General features: G+C 37.1%; 1 protein-coding gene across 4 annotated transcripts in view; it reads right to left on the bottom strand.

Moving 5' to 3' along the window:
* Nucleotides 1–12,816: 12,816 nt before the first annotated feature.
* Nucleotides 12,817–20,772, bottom strand: part of LOC125378605 (AT-rich interactive domain-containing protein 3C-like) — an 80,012-nt gene continuing 72,056 nt past the window's right edge. For 2 of the 4 annotated variants that reach the window (XM_048394294.1, XM_048394296.1), the window contains exon 7: nt 12,817–20,261. In XM_048394294.1, the coding sequence (XP_048250251.1) occupies nt 20,146–20,261 (116 nt within the window). In that variant the 3' untranslated portion in view covers nt 12,817–20,145. The remainder of the gene's footprint in view (nt 20,262–20,772) is intronic. The other 2 variants (XM_048394297.1, XM_048394300.1) reach the window with 1 other exon arrangement.

Genomic DNA, 20,772 nt, shown 5'->3' with positions numbered 1-20,772 from the left:
TCACGCGACATGCTATATACATATGTCAGATGACGTTAATTGCTCATGTAGATTGCGGCCTGTCACTCAACATGTAACTACACATGCACATTCCACGATAACAACGCCCCGCCCGTGCTGCGCGCGTCTGTCAGCAGTGGCCGCTGATACTCGCTAATTAACATTGGGGCTTAATCATACATCATTTTCATAAACTCCGGGGGGCAGCCAGCGTTGTTGTTTCTATATGCCTTATATAAATTGAAAGTGCTATAGCTGAACTCTGCTTTGAGTAAAATATTAAATACATAACCGTGTTCATTTTTTTGTCGGATTTTTGTAATGGCCTTTTGAAAAGAATACTTTACATTGAATGGGTATTGGACAAATGCAGACATATTCTTAATAATAAATTACAGTTAATATTTGAGTGAGGCATTAAAACTGTACCCAATGTTGCAAAACGAATGTATTTCTTAACGGTTTTTTCTTTACTTATAAGCAGCAAAATCTCTGCACTTGTACACAGAAGATGTAATTCAAAATTAAGATATAATTTTTATTAGTTTCAACAAAATCAATAAATACACTATCTTATCACTAGATTTTCTGCTCGATCGATCACTTGATTGTCTGGTTTGTTTACAGACCGCCGTCGCAAGGCAGGAGTACAGCCGTGCGGGATGGGGCAATAAATTCTTACTATTTTTTATGTAAATTGTGTGAATGGCGGGTGCTTATCGGTAAGGCAGGACATGCTTACCCTTCTCGCGAAACCTGGTGTCATCACTGATTTTCAGGGACCCTTTCATATACCTATCACAGCTGTTTACGCCAAATGGAATCTGTTTCGGCAGATAATCAAGATTGGTTATTCTCTTGCATTAACGTTTTGTTTTATCCTAATGGATAAGCAAAGCTGATAATGTTGCCCTCAGAACGAGACTGAGGAAAAACACTACCGTGATTCATTAATATTTAGAATATGTTTAAAAGCTAACTTTATTTATCTTTGTATGACTTGGCCACAAATTATAAACATATCCTTGCAAACTTATAAATGCAGTCTAGTTGTGCCAAGCTGCTCTTAATTTCATATATTACGACACTACCAGAAACCATGAACATATATGTTCTCAAAAAATGTGATGTCTTCTTAGCCAAACTTGGCTTGATTTGTTCTTTGTATTTGAGGGGCGGCCAGGTAGCCTAGTGGTTAAAGCGTTCGCTCGTCATGCCGAAGACCCGGGTTCGATTCCCGACATGGGTACAATGTGTAAAGCCCATTTCTGGTGTCCCCCGCCGTGATATTGCTGGACTTTTGCTAACAGCGGCGTAAATTCGTACTCACTCACTCTTTGTATTTCAACCCTGACCTCTGCCTGCTGTCCAAGGAAAATGCAATACAGAAACAAACGCAAAGACTGGTGTCAACGTTTGGTGGGGAAGTCAATTCGGCATTATATCAAAATAGTATCGACATATGTAAGATACAGAAACATAATATAGTGTGGAAATTCATTCTGGCTACAATCAGCAGTACAGTCAGTTTGTCAGTGTTGTCCGGCTGGTAATAGCATCAGTTTGTCAGTGTTGTCCGGCTGGTAATAGCATCAGTTTGTCAGTGTTGTCCGGCTGGTAATAGCATCAGTTTGTCAGTGTTGTCCGGCTGGTAATAGCATCAGTTTGGTGATATTGTCAGATATGTGTTATATTCAGGTAGACAGTATGGTCAGTTGGGTATCATAATCAGTTAGGTGTTATTTTCAGTTAGGTATTAGAGTCATATAGCTGTTACAGTTAGATCGGTATTAGAGTCAGATAGATGTTATAGTCAGTTAGGTAGTATTGTCAGTTAGGTATTATTGCTAGTTTGATGGTATGGTCAGAGTCAGTTGGACATCATAGTCAGTCATAATCATATCAGATATGAGAGTTAGTTAGGCGGTATAGTCAGTTGGGCATTATGTATGAGTTAGTTCATGAGGACCTGTTATCTAATGGTTGAAATGGTTAGTTGAGAGTCCATGGCGCGGACCATTTCAAAGATTAAACACCAAAATCCGAGGGGACAAACCTACTTAAAGTATGGTCGTGTACAACAAACTGATCCGTCACAAATATACCCGTTCATTAACTATTCGTGTTGATGTCAGTAAAATTGTCATTGTTAATTCCACAAGATTTCGTCCATGTCTCCGTGGCAGAAGACTACATTCGTTAGCATTTGGTACTGACTTTGCGGTTCGAATACTGCAGGCAACACACGGTTTACGTGAAATTGTTCTTGTTCTGTCATCAAGGTAAACTAAAGGACAAAAAAAATTCCTTCATTTCCCAGTTAGTTAATGTATGGTAAAAGACAGAGGAGCCACGTTCCAAAATCAGTTAGGTGTTATAGTGAGATAGGTAGTATGCTCAGCTAGGAACTATAACCCTAAGACATTATTGTAGTTACGCATTATTTCCACTTAGTCATTATAGTCGGTATACATTGTAATCATTTAGGTTTTATAGTCAGTGAGTCATTATAATCAGTTATAGCCATTATAGTTGATAAGACAGTTTAATCAGTTAGGTATTATAGTTAGACAGGTAGTATACTCAGTTTGGAACGAGTGTCTTTAGACATTATAGGCATTATAGTCGTTAAGACATTAAAGTTAGCCATTAAAGTTGGTAAGGCAATATAATCAGTTAGGTATAATAATTAGTAAGACATTGCAATCAGTTAGGCATTATAGTCGATAAGTGATTATAATCAGTTGGGCATTATAGTCAGTAAGACAATTTTATCAGTTAGGCATTATAGTCGATGAGACAATTTTATCAGTTAGGTATTATAATCAGTTAGACATTGTAATCAGTTAGGCATTATAGTCGGTGAGACATTATAATCAGTTAGGCATCACAAATATTTACCAGAATGAGCCTCTTATTCCTTCACACAGAAGACAATCAGTCCAATAGCTATCTACAAACGTAAATTGCTTTCCAATATCAATTTAACTGTTTAATTGTGTGCATTGAAGAACTGAAGGGAGAATGATAATATTGTTCAGACAAAATAGTTGTCTCTCAGACACCATAGAAATAGTTAAGAGGAAAAAACTCCTCCTTTAGCCATAAGAAGACATCAAATGCTTGCTAACATTGATGTGTAATACATCCCCACACAGGAGTACTAACAGTCCCTGTGTATTTGGTATATTTAGCAGCTGTCGACTACTTAGGGCCACATACCATGGTTACCACTCCGACACAGAATGTTTATACAGCTTGTCTGGCTCTAGTAATAAACTAAGTCATATATCAACTTGATAAATTGTCCAAATACACAAAACATTAATGAATAGCAAATGGTGACAATAATGATCATCAAACACAATGATAATTATGATGATTTCTTGTTCTAATGATATGTAAACATATAATTTGTTATTCATTAATTGGGGGCACGGGTGGCCCAGTCGCCGTGCAGAGTTGCGTCCCTTGGGCACGCCAGAAACCTGTGATTGTGGGTTCGAATCCCGATTCGCCCCGATTATGTTTCTAGGTTTGTCAGCACCATACCCGTGCTCGTGGGTTTCACCGAAGTGGTAAGCGTCTGAGACCTGCATCTCTTGGGGCTTTCCTCTCACATTATGCTGACACGCCGTGATGTAACTGGAATACTGTTAAAAGCGGCGTTAAACCCAACTCACTCACTATTCATTAATTTGTTGCGTAGTACCCAAACAAGCACCAAAATCATTAATGCTTCAGAAGAATCTAATTTTTTGTTAGATATATTTTGAATGATCATATTTTGCACAAATATCAAAGCTTACTTTTAAATGTGATATCATAATAATTATATAAATATCTATGCACATACGCATAAGTGTGACATATATTTTGAGTGCTTATAAACTTAGAGCCAAAAGAAAGTCTAGCAAGTTTGTTTCTTATGTAATTCAAAACTGAAACAACTGTTGTTAAAATTATGTATATTTAACCATCACTCATTCCTGCAACATTTGGTAACAAATAATCTGCGGGTAGTTTTGTGTAAAAACAAATTGGTCCAGTGAAAAATGGGGTAAGAAATGGATTTGAAACCACATGGCTCCTACCATGTTTGAAATGTATGTTTGTGCCAAAAACTGCGAATTTGTTGATTTTCAAAGATAAAATGTCTAAGATACACATTGGCAGTTGTGTAGTATGCGCAATTATTTTTTTTAATTTTAAAAAGTTATAAATCATATTTTATTTACAAAAATAAAAGCATGGAGAAGAATTCTTTGTGTGCTGACTAAGCATCACTATAGCTCATTTTTTGGATATAATATCTCTCACTTTCTGATACTCTCAATTGAAAATCACACAAGATAAAATCAACTGAGATGTATAGTTTCTTTTGCCCCACCGTTTATATTAAAAACAATATTGTTTTCAAACAAATGTGCCCTAAAGATCCAATCTCTTTTTAGAAAATGTCAATCATTCTCCTCAAGTCTGCTCAAATTTATCCAAAACATAAATACCATGTAATTATTGAGCTGAAGTAACCACTGTACAATGATGTGGGTAGTGACAGTTGAAGTCAATGAATATATTTCATATGCTGTAATATTACAGCAAAATTTAAGGACCACCCTAATCCTTTATAATTAATATGTCATGGCATGACAGATTAACATTAGTAATGTGAAAGAGTCAGGCAGTTTTTAACTTTTGTTAGTAGTATATGTTTCACTGTACCCCTATCTCTTGTCACTACAGTAAACTACGGTTATAACGAACTCGAAGGGACCATGAAATTTTAGTTCGAAATAACCGTAGTTCGTTATAAGCATATATACAGCATTTATACAACAAATGGTAGGGACTAAACAATAAGTTCGTTATATCGATCAGTTCGTTATAAGCGTGTTCGTTATAAACGTAGTTTACGGTATATGCCTCTGTTGAGTAGAAGCCCAATGATTGGGCTTTAAATTCTCAAACAGTCTGGGATAAGATGTGACCATCTGCTGGTGGGCTTGGGGTGTTCTGGGTTAGTTCCCTTAGTCAGCCAAGTCAGCCGATTGACTACCCGATCCTATTAGTCGCCTCTTACGGCAAGACACACCTAGGCACAACCCATCAGTAAGATATTGTGTCGACACACCAAGGCACAACCCATCAGTAAGGTGTAGTGCAAACACAACCTTTGAGTAAGATATTGTGTCGACACACCAAGGTAAAACCTATGAGTAAGATATAGTGCCAACACAACCCATGAGTAAGATATAGTGCCAACACAACCCATGAGTAGGATATAGTGCCAACACAACCCATGAGTAAGATATAGTGCCAACACAACCCATGAGTAGGATATAGTGCCAACACAACCCATGAGTAGGATATAGTGCCAACACAACCCATGAGTAGGATATAGTGCCAACACAACCTATTAGTAAGATATAGTGCCAACACAACCCATGAGTAAGATATAGTGCCAACACAACCTATGAGTAAGATATAGTGCCAACACAACCCATGAGTAAGATATAGTGCCAACACAACCCATGAGTAGGATATAGTGCCAACACAACCCATGAGTAGGATATAGTGCCTACACAACCCATGAGTAGGATATAGTGCCAACACAACCCATGAGTAAGATATAGTGCCAACACAACCCATGAGTAAGATATAGTGCCAACACAACCCATGAGTAAGAAATAGTGCCAACACAACCCAGGGGTAAGATATAGTGCCAACACAACCCACGAGTAAGATATAGTACCAACACAACCTTTGAGTAAGATATAGTGCCAACACAACCCATGAGTAAGATATAGTGCCAACACAACCCATGAGTAAGATATAGTGCCAACACAACCCACGAGTAGGATATAGTGCCAACACAACCTTTGAGTAAGATATAGTCCCAACACAACCCACGAGTAGGATATAGTGCCAACACAACCCATGAGTAGGATATAGTGCCAACACAACCTTTGAGTAAGATATAGTGCCAACACAACCCATGAGTAAGATATAGTGCCAACACAACCCATGAGTAAGATATAGTGCCAACACAACCCACGAGTAGGATATAGTGCCAACACAACCCATGAGTAAGATATAGTGCCAACACAACCCATGAGTAGGATATAGTGCCAACACAACCCATGAGTAAGATATAGTCCCAACACAACCCATGAGTAGGATATAGTGCCAACACAACCCATGAGTAAGATATAGTGCCAACACAACCTTTGAGTAAGATATAGTGCCAACACAACCCATGAGTAGGATATAGTGCCAACACAACCCATGAGTAAGATACAGTGCCAACACAACCCATGAGTAAGATATAGTGCCAACACAACCCATGAGTAAGATATAGTGCCAACACAACCCATGAGTAAGATATAGTGCCAACACAACCCATGAGAAGGATATAGTGCCAACACAACCCATGAGTAAAATACAGTGCCAACACAACCCATGAGTAAGATATAATGCCAACACAACCCACGAGTAGGATATAGTGCCAACACAACCTTTGAGTAAGATATAGTGCCAACACAACCCATGAGTAAGATATAGTGCCAATTACACAAACCCGTGAGTAAAATATAGTGCCAACACAACCTATGAGTAGGATATAGTGCCAACACAACCCATGAGTAGGATATAGTGCCAACACAACCCATGAGTAGGATATAGTGCCAACACAACCCATGAGTAAGATATATTGCCAACACAACCCATGAGTAGGATATAGTGCCAACACAATCCATGAGTAGGATATAGTGCCAACACAACCCATGAGTAGGATATAGTGCCAACACAACCAATGAGTAAGATACAGTGCCAACACAACCCATGAGTAAGATATAGTGCCAACACAACCCATGAGTAAGATATAGTGCCAACACAACCCATGAGTAAGATATAGTGCCAACACAACCCATGAGTAGGATATAGTGCCAACACAACCCATGAGTAAAATACAGTGCCAACACAACCCATGAGTAAGATATAATGCCAACACAACCCATGAGTAGGATATAGTGCCAACACAACCTTTGAGTAAGATATAGTGCCAACACAACCCATGAGTAAGATATAGTGCCAATTACACAAACCCGTGAGTAAAATATAGTGCCAACACAACCTATGAGTAGGATATAGTGCCAACACAACCCATGAGTAGGATATAGTCCCAACACAACCCATGAGTAGGATATAGTGCCAACACAACCCATGAGTAAGATATAGTGCCAACACAACCCATGAGTAGGATATAGTGCCAACACAACCCATGAGTAGGATATAGTGCCAACACAACCCATGAGTAGGATATAGTGCCAATACAACCCATGAGTAAGATATTGTGCTGACACAACCTTTGAGTAAGATATAGTGCCAACACAACCCACGAGTAAGATATAGTGCCAACACAACCCATGAGTAGGATATAGTGCCAACACAACCTTTGAGTAAGATATAGTGCCAACACAACCCATGAGTAGGATATAGTGCCAACACAACCCATGAGTAGGATATAGTGCCAACACAACCCATGAGTAAGATATAGTGCCAACACAACCCATGAGTAAGATATTGTGCCAATACAACCCATGAGTAAGATATTGTGCTGACACAACCCATGAGTAAGATATAGTGCCAACACAACCCATGAGTAAGATATAGTGCCAATACAACCCATGAGTAAGATATTGTGCTGACACAACCTTTGAGTAAGATATAGTGCCAACACAACCCACGAGTAAGATATATTGCCAATTACACAAACCCGTGAGTAAGATATAGTGCCAACACAACCCATGAGTAAGATATAGTGCCAAAACACTGAAGGCACAACTAAGGGACATAACTCTACATGGTGAATAGCGGAGTAAGACTTACCTGTGTCCCACCAATCAATTATCAATTACATACTAATTATTATTCAAATGGGTCTGTTGGGGAGGGTAACACAGAAATGTACAACTTCAAAACATGACAAGGGCACTCATGGTTGCACAAATCTTCCTCTTGACAAATGTTGCAGAATTTACTCTTCACCAATCTATACAGTGGTTCCTTTGATCAACACAAGCTGATATATCTGCATAGAGCAGTCGATGATTTATATAATCCCAGGAATCCAATCAAAATCAGGTCCAAGAGTGCTATGTGGAATGTGGCATAGTGTACTAAACCAATTTTCCAATGTATGGATTCAAACAGGAGTCCCCAAACCATCAGATGGTCAAACTATTTAACTTATGGATTTGGGGATCAGCAGGCATATTATTCAGGCAGTGATTTCAAGAGTTGACTGGGGGCTCAGCCTGTATCAAGCGCTAATATTGGGTACATGTTTTAAAGCTTTTTATACCTAAAATACTGAAGGTTGGGGGAAATAAGATAGACTAACATTTAGTCTTTGAAATCTTGTGTTACACAATATCCTTCTTGACTCTAAATTTATATATTTTTAAATTTCCCTAGGCTGATTTGGAATAGAGCTAGCTGGTGCTGGCTAGACTTGCTTTTGTATGCATTTCTAGACTATTTTTTTTTCATAAAATAAATATATTCCACAGTCATGGTGCAGGACTAGAAATATGAGTGAGTGAGTAAGTATGGTTTTACGCTGCTTTTAGCAACATTCCAGCAATATCACGGCAGGGAACACCAGAAATGGGCTTCACACATTGTACCCATGTCAGGAATCGAACCCGGGTCTTCGGCGTGACGAACGAATGCTTTAACCACTAGGCTACCCGGAGGAAATAGGAGAAAAGAATAATTTGAAGTAGTAAATAAATTACTAAATTTATTACAGCATTATGCCCAGTACCGTATTTGTTCTTATGGTTAATTCTGTCGGGGGAAAATGTTATCCTTTTTGCTTCAGGCTATGACTGCTGGATGGAGCGCGAAAGGACAAACACGTTAATGTAATGGTTCATTTTGGATGCAAGGTTACTACACATGAATTTTTTCCCGCTTCAGATATTTATGTTGAAAATGGCTAAAAAGTAACAAGTGTATCTGCAAAACAAGTAATTAAATTGGTCTGGCCTAACCGAGTTCATTTGTTCATCAAATATATGTAAACCATAAAATATAAAAAGTGTACAAAGAGACATTAAGACATTCAATTCTAGATGTCCATAATACTGCTGTAGAGCTGTAGATGAGTGCATTCACGTCCATCACCAGCATGGCTTCAAGATCATCCACTAAGTAGTGGATTTAAGAGCCTGAGCTGATTCCTCCGAAGTATCCTCTGAAAATGTCATTGTGGAATCACCACGGCCATGTTCTACTTTGTGGGAGCGCGGAAGATGTATGTCATGGGTGCTGGACCTAACAAATCCTCAGACCTTGTAGAAATGATGTCTGGGATTTCTGTTTATAAATGTCTATCATCTTTTCAGGGGCGTTGAGGTAGCCAAGTGTTTTCTTGTCACACTGAAGGCTGGGTTCGATTCCCTACATGGGTATGATGTGTGAAGCCCATTTCTGGTGTCCCCTGCTGGGATATTGCTGGATTATTGGTAAAACTATACTCACTCACTCCTACTCCCACATGTCCACTTCTAGATTTATTGACAAGACATTACCATCAACTTTCCTGAATTGTTTATGTTCAGCATAAGTGTAAAGTTTAATAATATACACACACACAAGGCCTCTTACTGTAAGGGGGAGTGGGATGGCTGAGCGGGGCAAGCGTTCTCTCATCCAGCTGCTGATCCAGGTTTGATTCCTAACATGTGTACAGTATGTACAATCAGGCTGAAATATTGCTGCAAGTCCTATAAATGCCTTTTCACCCACTCAGGCCATAAGATCACTGCTTCTGAATAGATTTGGACGGACTTCTTTTTACTACACCCCCATATGTTTATATGGGTTAAAGTATCATTATCATGTTGGAAACACAAGGGAATACTTGGGTACTTAATACTTGGATTAAAATGCAGATGGAAATTTTGTGTTTTGAATTGACTGGTATAGCGTTGATGTCTTGAACCAGCATAAAATCATATTATATACAACTCAAAAGAACTTGAACTCCTTATTTTTCTAAATGTCTAAGTAAATCTGTTATGGTATGAAAGATTATTTGTAGTCTCATGAAAAAAATGGAATTTCTTCAATTTCTTTTGAGTAGTATATTTTTTAATGTGTTCAATTATGATGCGGAAGCTAGCACTGACAAGTCACTACACCGACTAAAGCATGAAATCCCTATTGCTGAATAGCAACTGTGGATCATTGAATTAGGAGGTAGACATTTGATAGTTTTAATCTTGTTTATGCTACTCTTGAAATTAATTGTCATTAGTAAAGAAATGTTGGGCAATATACGAACCACAGTACATCATTATTCACAGGATAACCTCCACATTTGGCCTAATCTTCATCTATCACATACTTGAAGTCAGACGTTCACTTTATCCTCCCAGTCACAAAGGTCATCACTGATGCAAAATGCAAGTCAATAGACAAATAATTCAGAGGTAAAAAAAATAATCAACTAATAAATTTCTCCTTTTTATAAAATTCACTATAGCAACCAGAACGAACTAGCTTTAAGAATGAGAGCTTTCAACCTGAAATTGTAGTGTTTACTGGAGGCCGACCCCAGAAGTAGATTAGGTAGTGACAACTTTATGAACCCAAAAAATGTCTCTTGATTTTGATTAGTAAACCTTTTTCAGAAATAGTCTTTTGTTTCTTTTCTAAAAACTGATACATGACATTTAGTGCTATGTGTGTTTTTACTTTAAAATCTCATTAAGTCAAACTTCAATATCTTAAGATGGCGTTAATCTATTTAATGGTAGAATAAGAACTTGATTTATGTTTGTTACATTGTTAATTTCAAGTAAATAATAAGTAAAAAATCCCCCCTGTCCCCAGTGTCCTATTGGACTCAGAACCCAGATAAAACCCAGCTTCTTCTGTTGGTTCTCTCGACTCTACCTTTTTTTAATGTATGTTGAAACAATGGTAACATCCTTTACTTCCATCTTTTGGTCTTATAGTTATTTTTAAAATTGGTTTACAAGACCAACCCCCCCAAAAAAAACAGAAATTAGAGGAAAATATATATTGACTTTTGACAAATATCTTTTGGCTGACTCTGTTTTACAATTAGGTGAAATGAAACAAACCCACAAGATTTTATCACCGCTCTTCATAAGAAATGGTGAATATGTATAAAAATCTCTATTACAAAAAAACCCAGTCAATTATCTTTCGGTTTCTTACTATGTTAAACCTTGTTTGTTTTTCATTCATTAGAAGCAGTACAAATCAGGAAATTGAAATTTGTTAAAACAAAATTCTGACAACCTACACTGAATTTTAGGCCAAACCACGGACGTATATACGTCTTTGGCCAAACATTATGTGAACTAACTGATAAAAACTAAAAGGCCACAAGATACTGCGAGATGAGCCACACGACTAGACACATTGGGCTATAACTAACCTTGTCACTGTTTCTAAAAAACAGATCTACAGAACACATGAAGACAGTTGGAGGAAAATATAAAGCTGTGAATGATGAGCCTTCAGCATGAAAATCTGCTGTAGTACCAATTGTTTCTTATAATAAAAAATATTATGACGGTGAACACAGTTGGGCGTTTCTTTATAGTTTAGTTACAACATACTTCAATTCATAATACAGTGTCCTGTGGTAACCTTTGTCAGAATAGAATTATTTGTGGTCAAAATAGTATCATCTGTTGTCAGAATAGTGTCATCTGTTTTCAGAATAATATCAAATGTCAGAATAGTATCACTTGTGGTCAAAATAGTATCATTTGTTGTCAGAATAGTATCACATGTTGTCAGAATAGTATCAAACGTCATCAGAATAGTATCAGATGTTGTCAGAATAGTATCATTTGTTGTCAGAATAGTATCAGATGTTGTCAGAATAGTATCACATGTTGTCAGAATAGTATCAAACATCGTCAGAATAGAATCATTTGTTGTCAGAATAGTATCACTTGTCAGAATAGTATCATATGTTGTCAGAATAGTATCATTTGTTGTCAGAATAGTATCATTTGTTGTCAGAATAGTATCATTTGTTGCCAGAATAGTATCATATGTTGTCAGAATAGTATCATATGTTGTCAGAATAGTATCACTTGTCAAAATAGTATCATTTGTTGTCAGAATAGTATCATTTGTTGTCAGAATAGTATCATATGTTGTCAGAATAGTATCACTTGTCAAAATAGTATCATTTGTTGTCAGAATAGTATCATTTGTTGTCAGAATAGTATCATTTGTTGCCAGAATAGTATCATATGTTGTCAGAATAGTATCATATGTTGTCAGAATAGTATCACTTGTTGTCAGAATAGTATCATTTGTTGTCAGAAGAGTATCATATGTTGTCAGAATAGTATCATTTGTTGTCAGAATAGTATCATATGTTGTCAGAATAGTATCACTTGTTAGAATAGTATCATATGTTGTCAGAATAGTTTCAATTGTTGTCAGAATAGTATCATATGTTGTCAGAATAGTATCACTTGTTGTCAGAATAGTATCATTTGTTGTCAGAATAGTATCAAATGTTGTCAGAATAGTATCATTTGTTGTCAGAATAGTATCATATGTTGTCAGAATAGTATCACTTGTCAGAATAGTATCATATGTTGTCAGAATAGTATCACTTGTCAGAATAGTATCATTTGTTGTCAGAATAGTATCATTTGTTGTCAGAATAGTATCATTTGTTGTCAGAATAGCATACACTCATGGGAAAACAGAACAGTCAAGACAGAAGAAGTAAAACAAACAAAAATAGGAGTTTCAATATTTTCAAATGTTTTTGTTTTTATTTAAATACTGGCAAATAATATAAATTGGGTCAAATTTCAATAATGAAAAAAAGAAATATACATACATGATTTAAATCTGTGAGCTGAATAGATAAGCATGGACATGAAGATGACAGACAGCTGAGAAAGTGGAGAAATGTACAAGACATGTCTATAGTACAATATACAAGTTGACAGAGGACACAGGCAAGTAAGTCAAACTGACATAAAACTGACAAATCAGAAACTAAAAATGAAATACACACAGAGTAAGGAAAACTGCAGTAGTGTCTTTACTGTTAGATATATCTAATAAAAAATGTGATTTATGGATAGATGGGAAGAAAATAAATTCTGCAAACAAATAGTTTAAATCATGTTCAAGTTTGGTCTCAAAAACTAAGCTGACAGTTAACAAACAGAAGGAGCTACAGGTTTCACAAGGTCCTCATAAAGATGTTGAGATGGTCATCAATTTGAATCCAATATGAGGAAATGAGGTTAGCTGGAGAACAAAGTTTAAACAGACTGAAATGAAACAACATCACAATGGTTTGATAGTTCGTCATAAGGTTAAATTGACCGTATGAAATAAAGCTTTTTGACATTTCACTTCAGTATAAAGGCTGCTTCAACAGCTTTCATAATCTTTGGTTTGCACATGTCCCCTGAGAGGTATATTTCAATCATAGGTTATGGTATTAAAGATAAGAAAACTAAAGTAATAATATCATTGGTTTCTCAGGCCCTGCTTATCAGGAAAACACCTTTAAAAGATCGCATTCTGTTTTCACTCTAACTTTGAAACTTAAAAATATAAACAGGTAGGAGACTTTAACCACTCTTTTAAAATCATGTCGCCTTCCTGTGTCACTGTTCTAAAGTCACTGACTTAGGCTATTAAAAAGTTGTTTCTCATCAGAAGATTTTCGTAAAAATTACTAGATCACCTGCTTTTTTTTTATCTCAGTAGGACAAAGACTGGTTAGCAACCATGGCAGAAAGATTAAGACAAGGACAGTTAATATTTCTTTAGCAAGGCTTTTTTGATATTTTTGAAATCATATATATTTTTGGGTACTGACATAATGCAGCCGGTATGATGATGAGAAACAATTTTTACATCTTTATGAATTTCTTTCATGAAACAAATGCTTTTATTCAGCCTGATATGAAGCTCTCCTATGATAGTCTGTTGTGTAAGATATACCTGTGGACCTCTACGCACTTTTGTAACCAACTCCAGGATAATATTCTAACTTGGCTTAATAGGTGCTCCATGACAATTTGGTTGGTTTAGCCTTGGAACATAATAGCTATGGCTAAAAGGTTTGCAAAGACAACGACAGTGATTGAATCTGACAAATGGTTTAATCTTTTCTAATTGATGAAGTGTTAAGTTTGGCAGTGTTTTAATTTACAATGATAATGACGAGTGGCCACATGACAGTTTTCATATGAGAAGTAATAAAAATATCAACAACATAGACAATAGAGCTGGCAAACAGCTATGTATAATGAATGCAAGACTGTACTATCTTCCACAAAACTACATACAACTATCATGACACATAAATATCTGCCCATATAAAACCAAGAGAAAACATACAGCATATCCAATCTCACTTCCATATCGAGTATTTTCATGTATGGTACTGACTGCTGTCTACAGTACAACTTCAATTCTTAAAGCATTTGAGTATCACATATTGCTTCATCCTAACTTTGGGTATGTCACTGGTGATAGAGGTGATTCTGAAGCACTTATGATAGCTGGCAAACTCAAAAGCCTAATTCTTATGAATATGGCTCCAACACATTTGTTAGAATGGTAGTCAGGTGTAAATAAATAATCTCAGTACATATCTTCTTATCAAATATTATAAGCAGATAGAATGAAAATAAACATCTGATAAAATATCTATCAATAAATTGAAAAATTGAAATAAATTTGGAGATTATATTAGGGAATGGGTTTATGTCTATGTTTATGTACAGGGATGGGTGATGGATTAAGACAAGCTTAGTTGATTAACCTTGGTGTATAAAAGAAAAGAAACGATTGACCATTGACATTCATTGAGGGAACGTCTTTTGTTCCAATTTCACATTGAAATAAAACATCTGATTGTCTGGTCTTAATTTAGGGGATTTATTGTGAAGGAAATATCTTATTGCACTTTTTGAGTATCTACCATAAAGGTAAATGCTAAGCATTTATTTCCAGTGATTGTCAAACAATGAGTTATTGAAACTTTGTAAATATACACATTCATATACATTACTGATATGAAGTTCCTCCAACTCTGAATGCATCATGACTGAATGTAATGCATAAAACAAGGACAATGCATCATCCTACATTCATACCACAAGAACAAGTATCCAGTTTAACAAAAAAACTACTCGTCTGACTGATAATTCAAGGCCAACACATGTTGACGATTTTCTCAAAAAACATGTGTGCATCACAAGGGTATGACTGCATCATCTGAACAGACAAAACATTTCTGGATGACACTCTGAAATCCTACAATGTACATATATATATATATATACCAATGTAACATGCAAATATTGTAATTATTATGAACATAATTTTTGAGGAAATCTGTAAAATGTCGGTTCTGAAATTATCAGACAGACTTTAGTCAAGTAGCCATGACAACAATCTAGGACTCCTCTTGACATGAGCACCATGGCCACAACAGCATGGTGCTTCTTGGATTCCATACATCTTGGGCGTGCAACGTGGATTTCTTATTGGAGTCAACAAGAAAATATTCATATACATACCATAAATACTATGACAATAATAGTGTTTGAGTCAAAATACATAATTTGTACACATTCTGATTGTTGCTACACAGGCATCCAAAACAACAAACATAACATTGTATGTTCAGTTTTTTAAGTTTTGTCAATAGTGTTACCTCAAGGGTACATGTCCACTATTTGTCTAAAGCCTTGAGTGGTTTAAAATGTGCCTAGAATATCCAAGAATAAGCCTTTCTCAAAGTGTCTGTCAGATTAATATACATGGGCCCTGGGCCTATCTGAGAAGAATGGTATATTGTTTAGTCTGAACAGACTCAAGGAGGGGAGTATAGTGTATTTACTGCAGCCAATCTGGACCTTGAACTGAAAATTCATTTACAACATATTTTGGTATTTCTATGTAATAAAAAGATATGGAGGAGAAGCTACCAGAAGAAAATATTAGTGGTAATCATTTATGTCTGAAAGTCTACCACGTGGCATATTCTCTCGGCCTCAGGGAAGTCTACAGAAGGGAGAGTCAGAGGATTTCACGCAGCATAGAACCAATAGTGTGGTCATCCCTGAGAAGTAGCTTAAGAGCATAGAAAGAGGCACAAATATTAACATCAACATTTACAAATAACAACAAAATCTTGTGTCAAAAGAAAACAAGAAACAGACTGCAGCTTGCACATAAAGCTCCAATGGTCCATGTAATTGAGGTATCGAGTTCTGTACCTGTACCAGACACAATCTACAACAAGAGCTTGCCACAGCTTGCCACAATGGTTTATTTTGGGGGCCAACTTGGTGTAATGACTGTAAATCTTGTGACAATGAACAATGTGTTTTATGAACTTGGTGATGTGTATCCACGTTGAGGACTGAGCTGTTTCAACCATCAGCCCCAAACATAGATATGTATTGTCATTCTGCGAATTCTGTTGTTACAGTGTAGGAATTGTACATCAATGCTTGACAGCAACTCTGAATGAGGCCCATGGGCCAGCTACTCAATGAGGATCTCTGTCATCAAATTTGAAATATCCTAACTAAACATAATTGATGAACGCTTTTGATGGTTGGACCGCTGATAAACAGGACATAATTGTCCAATGCCATAGATGCCAAGATACAAAGTCATCTTTTTTACACACTATACCTTCAGGATAAGCTCTCGATACCCATGACATTGCACATTGATCAGTAACTAATTTCTCATGTAATAGACTCTGTGATGCATGCTACAATGCATCCTTCTCAGGGAATGATATGTTTCTAAAGTCGATGTACTTAAATTTTCCATGCATGTATTATCTGAGCCTAATGAGATTCTTTGCACCAGAATGTGTCCCTGCTAACCTTAGCTAATGGCCTATCACTTATCAACTACACCAAATGTGTTTAGTCAACAATAGAGGTCACAGAACTTTCACAATAATACTTCATATACCTCACCATGGCAAAATGTTGGGTTAATTGTTTCACTTTAATCAATACCCCATACAAAATTAATCATATGTAAACAAGTACAAATACATTTTAGGGTTATCAAATTCAGATTCACAAAAGGATTCTTGTAAAATTTGAACAGGTAGTAAGTAGCTAGTGAAAAATTCAAATTAAGTTACAAGACCTTTATTGTGAGGTAGGCATTGAAGGAGGAAATGCAGAAAAATGTTTATGAATTTGCAGTATTACAAATGAATGATATAGCAATATTCAGCATCCCTACTAAATGCATATTTTCCAAACTTTTCAGACAAACAGTTTGTTTTTTTAAAAAAAAGAGTACTAACGCACGCTATAACCTCTTCCATCTAATAGCTCATTTTGCTGGAGACAATGTATCCACTAAAGTTGATCTCCATCATGTGTACCAGCTTTCTGCTTCAAAGATAGCAAGCAATTTATCTCATTAATATTCCACAAGTTGGAGATCAGCAGTAATTATAAATGCTCTTTTGATGTGTTACTTCTTAACTTGAACAATGCAAAAACAATCAATCTTTTCCTTAGAACATCTCGCACTGGGAGCATGACCACCTTTTAATTGCTACAAGTCTATACCCATTACCACAAATGCTTAATTGCTTGTGATGCTTTTAACTGTATGATTAGTTATTTCTTGAAGTCAGGAGTTGATTAATATAAATGAAAAAGAGAATATGGGTCACATACACGAGTAACCAACGTGTAGATGTCGTACCTGTGGCCCTACCTCCCTGAAGCTCCAAGTATTTGTAAACACTACAAAGATTCGAGAAACTAGGTCCTGCTGTATCAGCAACAATTGTTACAGATTGTGCCTGTATCAGCAACAATTGTTACAGATTGTGCTGTATTGGCAACACAGTTGTTACAGATTGTGCCTGTATCAGCAAACAATTGTTACAGATTGTACTGTATTGGCAACACAATTGTTACAGATTGTACTGTATTGGCAACACAATTGTTACAGATTGTACTGTATTGGCAACACAATTGTTACAGATTGTACTGTATTGGCAACACAATTGTTACAGATTGTGCCTGTATCAGCAACATTTGTTACAGATTGTGCCTGTATCAGCAAACAATTGTTACAGATTGTACTGTATTGGCAACACAATTGTTACAGATTGTGCCTGTATCAGTAACAATTGTTATAGATTGTGATGTATCAGCAACAATTACTACAGACTTTGCTGTATTGGCAACACAGTTGTTATAGATTGTGCCTGTATCAGTAACAATTGTTACAGATTGTGCCTGTATCAGCAACACAATTGTTACAGATTGTGCCTGTATCGGCAACAATTGTTACAGATTGTGCCTGTATCAGCAACACAATTGTTACAGATTGTGCCTGTATTAGCAACAATTAATACAGATTGTGCTGTATTGGCAACAAAATTGTTACAGATTTAGCTGTATTGGCAACAATTGTTACAGATTGTGCTGTATCGGCAACAATTGTTACAGATTGTGCTGTATTGGCAACACAATTGGTACAGATTGTGCCTGTATCAGCACCAATTGTTACAGATTGTGCCTGTATTAGCAACAATTGTTACAGATTGTACTGTATTAGCAAAAATTGTTACAGATTGTGCTGTATTGGCAACAAAATTGTTACAGATTGTGCCTGTATCAGCAACAATTGTAACATATTGTACTGTATTGGCAACACAATTGTTACAAATTCTGCCTGTATCAGCAACAATTGTTATAGATTGTGCCTGTATCATATAGGTTAAAAGATTTAGTGATATTGAAGTGAAAATTTCAGAAAATTTCCACCTGATTAGCAACGTCTGATGACCATGATGAGAATGTTAATTCCTGCAGAAGCTGGCATAGCAGTGACATGAAGCTTCTTCCTGTCCTCCTCTACACATACAACAAGACAATATGCTCAGTGTGTGTCTCACATAGCCATGGTCTAGTGCCCATTACAGCACAACGTACATGGGCAACTATCTGTGTACCTTGAAAAAACATGGACCCAACAATTTCTGGATTTATACCCCAAATCTCTTTCTTTCGGCTTTCCAGTGATTAAATGAGAGTTAAGGTTCTAGTCTTCTCGTTAAAATCTCACAATGGTACAACAAATGAGACATTTCAATCTCTGTGAATGACTTATGACAGACGCAACAATAAAAAGTGATATCTCATATGACAGATTCTGATACAGAATATTGATAATAATAATCTCTGAAAACCCCTACTACACATGCCCTCGTAGAATGTGCAAAATGCACACCATTGTTTCCGCATATGCCCTACCTGTTCCATCAATAACATTGGTTCTAGTAAGCCATAAAATCTTGGAATCTGAACACATATAACAGATGCGGGCACATGTTGTGGGGTTGTCACTGTACACTGGCAAGCACACTTCACCTGTTACTCTCTGTAACCTTAACAAACCTAGCTAAGTATCAGCAAACTAAATCTGAATGTACTAGTATTGTTCTATACTGAACCAATTCCTTATCATACCCTGCGTACAATGATTGTCAGAATGAGAATCAAACAAGTGAAGAGTGCTGCACTAATCTCAATATGATTGTCATGACAGGCCGATTCCGTCAGTCAGTCCTCCCTTGGTAGGCGTGGCATTGTCTTGTGACCTTGACCTTCTGGAACCATGACCTCACCCATTCGACACAATTTTTTTACTAGACAGCCTCGTAAAGGCTCATCAATTGTCCTCACATAAAATGAACATACAATGTATCTGATTGCAAAATTCAGTCTGCATAACTTATGTATTGTTCCATCTCTGAGCTAGCCGTATGACCCACCAGAGGATTGTCAATCATGGAGACATGCAGATATCCATCCTGAATCCTTCAGTGCTGAGGCAGTAAGGCTTGGTAATGTCATACTGTCCCGTTTTCCTGACCCCCTCGCCCTGCTCGGCCTGGGGGTGGGAACGTGTGCGCCTCGCCTGCTACCTTCAGAGACCAGTGATGTGGCCTCCGATATTATGCCGCCGTTGCCATCGTCCAGCGTGCACACAGCTCCTGATTGTCTTGTCTATACACACACCTGGTCACAGTTACACTCAGATTCGGCGTGGATGCTGTGCGAAGAGAACACCCTGATACATGATGCCGTTGATCTCCATGCTGACGACCAGAGAGTTGTCGATTTCCGAGCGACCATCATCTGAAATACAGACTAGCAGTGCCAGGTGAACATGTCACTGGATGGAGGTAAGCATGTCACAGATCACAGATGGGGACATAGTATGGGTAAGCATGTCACAGATGGGGACTTAGTAAGGGTAAGCAGGTCACAGATGGGGACATAGTAAGGCTAAGCATGTCACAGATCACAGATGGGAACTTGGTAAGGGTAAGCATGTCATAGATCACAGATGGGGACATACTAAGGGCAAGCATGTCACAGATCACAGATGGAGACATAGTGAAGAGAAGCATGTCACAGATCACCGATGGGGACTTAGTAAGGGTAAGCATGTCACAGATGAGGACATAGTAAGGGCAAGCATGTCACAGATCACAGATGGGGACTTAGTAAGGGTAAGCATGTCACAGATCACAGATGGAGACATAGTGAGGAGAAGCATGTCACAGATCACAGATGGGGACTTAGTAAGGGTAAGCATGTCACAGATCACAGATGGAGACATAGTGAGGTGAAGCATGTCACAGATCACAGATGGGGA

Source organism: Haliotis rufescens, unplaced genomic scaffold (genome assembly GCF_023055435.1).
Source record: "Haliotis rufescens isolate VD_foot unplaced genomic scaffold, xgHalRufe1.0.p SCAF_1, whole genome shotgun sequence".
NCBI classification, from domain to species: Eukaryota; Metazoa; Mollusca; class Gastropoda; order Lepetellida; family Haliotidae; genus Haliotis; species Haliotis rufescens.
This window is presented reverse-complemented; position numbering and strand designations above follow the sequence as displayed.